At 44.3% G+C, this 9,262-nt stretch overlaps 1 protein-coding gene across 1 annotated transcript in view; it reads right to left on the bottom strand.

Moving 5' to 3' along the window:
- Window positions 1–713: 713 nt before the first annotated feature.
- Window positions 714–9,262, bottom strand: part of LOC108681998 (protein retinal degeneration B) — a gene marked incomplete in the record, with an annotated part of 51,421 nt that continues 42,872 nt past the window's right edge. The window contains 8 exon segments of the mRNA XM_018171085.2: window positions 714–2,038; window positions 2,274–2,413; window positions 3,499–3,630; window positions 4,519–4,632; window positions 5,615–5,831; window positions 6,100–6,256; window positions 6,760–6,868; window positions 7,729–7,839. Of these exon segments, the coding sequence (XP_018026574.1) occupies window positions 1,975–2,038; window positions 2,274–2,413; window positions 3,499–3,630; window positions 4,519–4,632; window positions 5,615–5,831; window positions 6,100–6,256; window positions 6,760–6,868; window positions 7,729–7,839 (1,044 nt within the window).

Genomic DNA, 9,262 nt, shown 5'->3' with positions numbered 1-9,262 from the left:
AATATTCCCTGCTAATTGAAGTGCCATATTTAAAAGCAAAAAAAATGTCCTGATTAGAACACTTCCAAACTTTTCTAGCACTAAAATTTCAAGGTTATTTTAAAGAGATATAAAATCAAACAAGCTACAAAATTTTACCTCACTCCGAATATTTGGCAGACAAATTAAATTATATTTATTAGCAAAATGTAATGCAACATTTCCTCAAAGGAGATTTTCTTAACAAATAAGATCATTTCAATAATTCAAACCAGAAGCGGAAATGAAGAGCAAACTTTCGTCACTAAACGTAGTATAAAATATTACATTATCGTCCTTATAAATAAATTATAATTAAATAAAAGTATCTACAGCATCATAAATAGAAATAGAAAAGAATGAGGAGGCTACATCATTTAATGTTGTACTCACAATACACGGCCTCCACATTACCTACGTCCTAAGGAGATGAACTAACAATATATGTACTGGTTCAGGACCCTCAATAAACTATACATACTAGTTCAACATTAATTAACTAGCGACCAACACACACTGAGTAATAGAGTCGGTAGGTTCCTACACCCAAAGAAATTAGTGGGACCTTGTCTAAAAAGCGATGCACTTATTGCCCTGGGCCTATACTTTCAAAAAAATTCAAGAGATCGTAAGTTCATCAGCCAATCATTGACGGCCTTTCAAGCAAAATCCACCAATCATAGACAAGAAAATAGAGCGTAAGTACTTACGTTCACTTAGCGAGTTTTGAAAGTATAGGCCCAGGTGTGGATCATCCTGAGTCAGTTCGGCCTGGAAAGCCGGAAAAATAAGCGTATCAGTGCTACGTAGTAATAAGCGTATCACTATTTGGACAATTAGACCCATGTATTTCTTTGAGTGTAGGGATCCTCTTAACTAGAAGCGTGCGCAGCGCTAAGCGTGGCAGGGACCAACCCGCCTAGCCTCACTAGCTACTTAGGTCCCGGGCACTGAACTAACGCGATACTCTCACTACTTAGTCTTCACGTTCATGTGACCTCGTTATCACGTTCACGTGACCTCGTCATCACGTTCATGTGACCTCGTCTTCACGTTCACGTGACCTCGTCATCACGTTCACGTGACCTCGTCATCACGTTCATGTGAACGAGGTAAATATACTTATTTGTTAATATTTCATCTCTTCATGTAATTTCAAATGGAACGTAGAAAACTATTTGTATATTAGCTTTTGCAAATAAAAAAAAGTAGTAATCCATTATCACAATCTCTGGTAAGCACAACAATCTTCAGGTCACAGTTGAGTTCAAAACTCGAAAAATTACGCAATTTCCCAATTCAGCATTACAGACAAACAATTCCAAAACTCAAACTTCAACATCAAAATGTCGAGATTACTTCGCGAATTAAAAAAGATATTATAAATTAGCATAAAATTTTTTGGCTAGAGAATTTTCCTCTTAAGTTTCAGAAAAATTATTGAACAAAATAATGAAGTGTCAAGCCATCGAAATTTAAGAGCACAATTCTTAGCGCTGGGAGAAACATTCACTTCCTTCTCATCATCTGCAATGAGCGCTTGCAGCTGATAATGCAGGTGCAGATGCTTGCACCTGCAGCAGGTGTAATCAGAGTTTCTTGTTTATACACTTGCATCTGCTGCATGTAGTATGTCTAGCATGTAGTGCGCATAACAGTTGCATGCTGGCGTGTAGTGCGCATAACAGTTGCATGCTGGCGTATAGGAGTTGCGAGATCTACGCTTGAAAATGGACGCCACGCAAGACGACACTACACTTCAAGAAGAGGTGAACTGGGCAGCCAAGAACTGTGCACAGTCTTGTGTTTATGAGTACAGTGTATAGCAGTCAGAGGTACAGTGTACAGCAGTCAGGGGTACAGTGCACAGAGATGAAAGCTGCACTGTACATAAGTCAGAGGTACAGTGTGCAGATATCAGAAAGAGTGTACAGTGTACAGCAGTATCACGCAGCACTAGTGGACGCTGTCGCCGCGACGGGCGCTGGGGCTGCCTGATACTGAAGACGACGCCCAGATCCTGCAAGACAAACAATATTAAAATATTGCATAACACGAACAACGGGAGAACATTTTATACCAATAATATTACAATATTGCACCCAAGGAGGGGTGAGATAGAGGGGTGAGAAGGAGGAGGGGTGAGCAGGAGGAGGGGTGAGCAGGAGGAGGGGTGAGCAGGAGGAGGGGTGAGCAGGAGGAGGTGTGAGCAGGAGGAGGGGTGAGCAGGAGTGAGCAGTGAGCAGGAGCATCACCTGTGCCCCTTGACGCTGGCACTGTGGAGGGCCACGGGGCTGCAGAAGGTGCGCGTGAGTGCCAGCTGTGGTGGCACTGTCACCGCCCGCAGCGTCTCACTCAGCTCACTCAGGTGGCCTGAGTAACCTTCTGCCAGCACCTGCAGCAGGCATAGCTGGGTCAATGTCTGGGTCAGAGATGTGAGTCAAATACTGGGTCAGAGATGTGAGTCAAATACTGGGTCAGAGATGTGAGTAAAATACTGGGTCAGAGATGTGAGTAAAATACTGGGTCAGAGATGTGAGTCAAATACTGGGTCAGAGATGTGAGTCAAATACTGGGTCAGAGATGTGAGTCAAATACTGGGTCAGAGATGTGAGTCAAATACTGGGTCAGAGATGTTAGTAAAATACTGGGTCATGCACATGAGTCAACGCCTGTGACCAAACACACGTCGAAATATTCACGTCACTGAGTCTTGCGTTGCGGTTCAATCGTAAGGAGTTTTACAGAACTCGATTGTTGTTCATCAAAGCACAGCTAACGATTAAAACGTAAATTTTATTCAGAAAAATCACAGTTAAAAATAATCACGTTATACTAAGAAACTAAGACGGGTGAAAGAACAATAAGCTGCTTAATGAAGCTATCAGGACACCGTCCTAATATCTACCATAGAATAACAAGATAGTGACGCATAAAAGTGACATCAGAGAGAACCTAACGCATGGATAGCAGGACACGACTGACTTCCTGACTCGCAGCCACCCAGACCTGGTCTATTGCAGTAACTGCCCATCCTGGCAGTAGCGACTAGGGAGGTGATAGGTTAGTTCTTCAGGGCATCAATGCCACTGGTAGTTCTACGACCATCACTGGCTCGCTGACCCGCCAGAACTATTATATTGCATTACACAACACCCTGGACAAGCCAGGTACTCATTTATCAACCAGAGTTGGATGAATGGCTGAGTTGACCATGAGCTGAACATTGCGGTGAACTTGTCCTGCGTGTTACTCGTGTGGCTTACCACAGCACCAGACCAGACCCCACCCTACGTTACTAATACCGCAGTAAGGTCTGAATACTTGTTATTGAGCTGACTACGTAAGACGCGGCTGTCAAACTTTACGTGGAGATCAATAAGAAAGACTAGCATGCAATAAATAAATTAAAGCTGGTATTATAATGACTGCTAAACGTGACAAAGCCATTACAATTTACGTTGATTTGCTGTAGCCCACCTGCGCCTGAGTGTGCTGCTTCTTGTTAGCCTTGCCCACCACGTAGATCTGCTCGGGTGCGAGCCCCAGCCCGCTGTAAACACCGATGTCCTTCGTGCTGCCGTACGCCGCGTCGATGATCGCCCCGTGGTCCTGCACCAGTCAAAGGTCGTCATGTCTTCTTATCGAGAGGCAAACTTTACAGTGTAACAGTTCATTGTCTTTATTTGGGACAAAGTTTAGAGTGCGAAAATAGATATATTTATTTGAGATAAACTTTAGAGTGCAACAGGAAAGATATTTATTTGAGACAAACTTTACAGTTTAACAGTTCATTGTGTTTATTTGAGACAAAGTTTAGAGTGCAACAATAAAGCTATTTACTGAAGACAAAGTATTGAGTACGACAGCCGAAGCCTTTAACAATCCTCACTTGATTCCACTCAAATTACAAGAGGCTGGATTTTCTGACGGTACTTGGACTATGAATGGTTCGATCGAAATGTGAAGGATTCACGCGCAATGTATTTGGTGACGCATCTATCGCTTATGCTATCATGTCATGCACGCACGCAAGTTGCAATGATCAAGTTACGTTTCTTCTGTATTGTTCGTTACGTTTGTTCTGTATGAATGCACACCTCATCTTTCCAGCAGAAAGCTCTCAGTAACAGGATAATAAAATTATTTATCGATGGGAAAATCAGGGTTCGCGATTCACATCTTTATGCATATCTTTGAATAATTCTATCTTTTCTTGAAGGAAATAACAGATAAATTAATGCAAATAATAAAAGGAATGTGATGATAAGAGTAATGAATGATAGTAATGTCTTGATAAGAGTAATGAATGAGAGTAATGTACTGAAATCAGAAATAAATGATAGCAATTTATTGATAGGAGTAATGATAGTAATGTATTGCTAGCAATAATGAATGATATCAAATTATTGAAAGGAGTAATGATAATAATGTATTGCTAGCATTACCGATGACAGCAAAGTATATAAGACAGAACAACTGTAGGCATGAGTACGAGACCTGTACGAGGCTCCTGAGGTAGGAGGCCTTGTGGCCGAGGGGGTCGGTCGTGATGCCGTCCACGAACGACAGCAAACCGTGCGGGAAGTTGTGCTTAGCCAGCCACGACAGCACCTGAGGGTAAGGTCGTGTTATGTCGTGTGCTATTATATGTATAACACGGCAGGATATAACGTCTTATGTCGTGTGCTATAATGCGTATAACACGGCAGGATATAACGTCTTATGTCGTGTGCTATTATACGTATAACACGGCAGGATATAACGTCTTAAACCTGTCTCTTATACACATCTAGATGTGTATAAGAGACAGGTCTTATGTCGTGTGCTATAATGCGTATAACACGGCAGGATATAACGTCTTATGTCGTGTGCTATAATGCGTATAACACGGCAGGATATACGGTCTTATATCATTTGCTATAATACGTATAGCACGGCAGGATATAAAATTTTATGTCATGTGCTATAATACGTTATCTAACGCCACGGAGTAAGATGCACTAATACAAACTGTAACATACGTACAAGTACATAGATAAATGATCAACACAATATAATGAAAATAGTATGCTTAGATGAGATGCCCATGATCTCATGGGCCCATATATTGAGAATAGCAAAAGTTTTCGGACGAATAGCTTTGCTTCCAGCAGCAAAAACTCGTGGATAGCTTTGCTTCTCGTGGACAGCGATAGTAACGAGTGAGCCGACACTGTAGGAAACCGCGGCAGAGGGACCTGAACCGAACCACTGCTGGTACAAAGGTTAGTTGCTGACTAACGAAGAAGTGTTGAAACAACAAACTGAGCACTTTATGGTGCTGCAGGTCGGGACGGCCTGTAATGTAGAGCTGCAGGTCGGGACACACCTTGTGGTGCTGCAGGTCGGGACGGCCTGTAATGTAGAGCAGCAGGTCGGGACACACCTTGTGGTGCTGCAGGTCGGGACGGCCTGTAATGTAGAGGAGCAGGTCGGGACACACCTTGTGGTGCTGCAGGTCGGGACGGCCTGTAATGTAGAGCAGCAGGTCGGGACACACCTTGTAGTGCTGCAGGTCGGGACACACCTTGTAGTGCTGCAGGTCGGGACACACCTTGTGGTGCTGCAGGTCGGGACGGCCTGTAATGTAGAGCAGCAGGTAGCCGCGCTGCTGCCACACGCGCAGGACGTCCACAGCTCCAGGTCGCACCTTGGGGTCGGCGCCGCTCACCGAGACGCTCGCCGTCAGGGCGCCGTCGATGCTGAACACCACCACGTGCGTGCCCACGGGCACCACAGCCAGCCACAGTGTGCAGCCCGTGTGGTCCCCTCTGTGGGACATGGGGGTGGAGTAAGGGTGGGGGTGGAGTGATGGTGGGGTGCAGTAATAGAGATGGTGGTGGTGGAGTGATGGTGGAGTGCAGTGATAGGGATGGTGGGGGTGGAGTGGTATGCACAACAGTGAATGAGCAAGGGATTCAATGAAAGATATAATGATGACAAATTAATAGAGTTGAAGAGCGATTGGAGATAGCGGGCGAGGGGTGATGACGCGTGTGGTAATGACAGGTGGGGTGATGACGGGTGAAGAAGGCTAACCTGACGGTCATCTTGACGGGGTAGATGCCGGCAGGGAGTTCGTGCTCATGGGTGAGGGTGTGGGAGAGGCGGCCCGTCTTGTCCGTGATGGGAGAGCCCACGTGGCACCACTCTCCGTTGGGGGGCGACCGCATGATGTGCATGTCTACCTTCTCTCCTGTCAAATATAATATTGTCTTATTACGTTGATCATAATTAGTCCTTAAATGAAATTTATGTATCATTAGGACTGGATCAACCATCTTTCCTGGAAGATAATTGAGCCTAAAGAAATATCCTGGCCTACTTACACAGGCATAAAATACAAGAGGCTGAACACGATCACGGCTACTAACTAACAAGCCTACCAAACACCAGCAGCTCGATAGCTCCTGCACGGCGCGTATTGAACACATAACGTCACAACAAAAAACGTTACACCCAGCACGACATTTAGCACAACCACCAGCACGACACTCACCACGACACCCAGCACGACCGTCATCACGACACACGGCACCCAGTACGGCATTTAGCACAACCACCAAGCTCGACACTCACCACGACACCCAGCACGACATTTAGCACCATCAACAGCACGACCTTCACCACCATACCCAGCACGGCAATCAGCACAAGCACCAGCACGACCACGACACACGACACCAGCACGACACCCACCGCTGAGGGCGACCATGTCCAGAGGGCCGTACATGAAGCGGGCGTTGATGGTCTGGGGGGCGCCGCAGCGCACGAGCACGTCGTTACCGCGGTGGTTGCTTGTCACGTTCTGGTGCAGCGTTAGTGACAGGCGTAAGTGAGAGGGCGTTAGTGAGAGGGCGTTAGTGAGGGGGCGTTAGTGAGGGGGGCGTTAGTGAGGGGGGCGTTAGTGAGGGGCGTTAGTGAGAGGGGCGCTAGTGAGGGGGTGTTAGTGGGAAGATGCACCAGCGTTAATGAGGGGAGGGGGAACGCTAGTGCCGAACCGGTGTAGAATTTATCGGACATGAATTTATAGCTGGTGTGGGCGATGAGCTCTATATCAATGATTTGAAAAGAGGTTTAAATATTTTTAAGTAGATTTAACCCTCTACCGCCTGACAAGAGTAACCGGAGCAATATTGTCACAAGCCTGCTCCACAAAAAGGATACGTTCTTTGTGAGCACAAAATGACTTGCACTGATGGTTGCCGCTCATACGTCAACTTTAAAATGTTCTCTGTTGCGTACAAACGTACTCAGGTTGCTACACTCAATAGTTTACGTATAATTTAAGTTGAAAGTTTTGTTCCCGGAGAGTGACATACGGCGATAGAGGGTTAAAGTGTTAAGTAAAGTCAAATATTGATGGAAATCAGTGAAGTTTTGAACACGATGTGCAAAGCTTACGTTTTCAAACAAATTTTTCAAATGAGCTCATAACGTCGACGAAAGTATAACATGATTCAATTAAAAGAATGCAAATAATCTGTAGGATATGAAATAATATGTAGGACAATATGTAGATAATATGTAGGATAAGTTTTTGCAAAGCGGGATTGGGAGAAATGATTTAGGAAGGTATAACTCATTAGTTCATCACTGGACCTAAAATTAGCTGAGAACACTCTGAATAACAGCCTGTAAATCATATGATAGAACACAATCTGTAACCTTGAGCTTGACGGATGTCCGCTTCCTGATCCACTTTTCCCGAGGGTGGGTCGGAGCGAGGGCCGGCAGGTCGCGGTCACCGGGCGCACCGATGTGGGAGCTGCGCACCACCTGCACGAGTGATACGTTACAGGCGCACCACCTGCACGAGTGATGCACCAACATCATTCGCTTCTCCCAGCAGTGTAATGAGGCTCGTACCCTCAGCAACTGTGACTGTTTTGGCGTTTGGGCGTGGCTCGCACCCGCGTCACTTGCTGCCTAATTTTGCTGCGTTTGGGCGTGGCTCGTACCCGCGTCACTTGCTGCCTAATTTTGCTGCGTTTGAGCGTGGCTCGTACCCGCGTCACTTGTTGCCTAATTTTGCTGCGTTTGGCATAAAAACTAACGTGGATTTGAGAGGTAATAGAAACGATAGATTCTATTGAGATATTAAAGACCGAGGTGATGATCTCATTTCGCTGCATAGGATGATGAATTACAAGAAGTTTGTTGAATAGTTCTGCGAGAACTGAAATGATGAGGAAATGTTTAGGGAAATTATTCAGGCATGCCAGGAAGGGAACTCGTTTTACTCGTTTGCCAGGATGGCAGAGATTTTTGAAATGATGAGACGCCGTTGAAAAGGCGGAGATTTGACATGATAATGCGCGGTTGATAGGCGCAACGATTTCTGATCGAGTGATGGCTCTAGAAAATGCACACTGATCAAGCTGAGGAAATGTTATAGATAGGGATAGGTTTTTTTATTTTTTCTTTGTGTTTAGTTTGCCAACCTGCCTGTCTGGATTCTTAAATAAGAGATACGCAGGAGACTTTGTTCTCGCTGCAACCCGTAAATGTTGAAACTCACGTAGTGCTTTAGTTCTGCAATAAATAGGTTGTAAAATCCGTTGTTCGGAATAACATGATTTAATATAGTAAAAGGTAAAAAATATGCAAGAGGTGAATAGGGAATGATATTGTGTTTGAGTTGTATGGATGATTCTTGTCTGTGCGAAGACTATTTGATAGAAATGTAACGTTGTCGTGTCATGAGTTGATATGAATAATTCTTGTTTTAGGTGAATATTTTGTAGGATGTTCATTTTTCATGTGTTTACGAAGGAATTTAGGGACCGTGAGACATTAGGCTAACGATTTGTTTGTTGGAATAATGATCGTTTGCTGAGAATGTCGAGAAATGATTCATGTGTACGAGTGGTGGTCACGAATAATTTAATTTTATCAATTTATTGTAATGTAAGTGTTCGCTTTTAACATTAACAAATATCACTAGAAAAAAAAGTCGCGATTCTTTTTTTTAGGGAAGTTGAATGGAAATGATTAGAGCGTCGGTAATTCTGACTTAAAATTCTATTATATTTTATAGAACGCAGTCTGTGGGTGAATTAATTCGTAAATTGAGTTATGAAAGTTATGAAAGTCAGAGACTTAGAGTAAAGTGTTGAGAAGGCTACAGGAATTTGGGGTGGAACTGTGTAAAGCTTGTATAAGGTGCTGTTGTTCTCGAGACCGTGAGAGCGAGGGTTGT

Source organism: Hyalella azteca, unplaced genomic scaffold (genome assembly GCF_000764305.2).
Source record: "Hyalella azteca isolate HAZT.00-mixed unplaced genomic scaffold, Hazt_2.0.2 contig1803, whole genome shotgun sequence".
In the NCBI taxonomy this organism is placed as follows: domain Eukaryota; kingdom Metazoa; phylum Arthropoda; class Malacostraca; order Amphipoda; family Hyalellidae; genus Hyalella; species Hyalella azteca.
The sequence above is the reverse complement of the archived record's forward strand: the minus strand, read 5'-3'. Positions and strand labels throughout refer to the sequence as shown.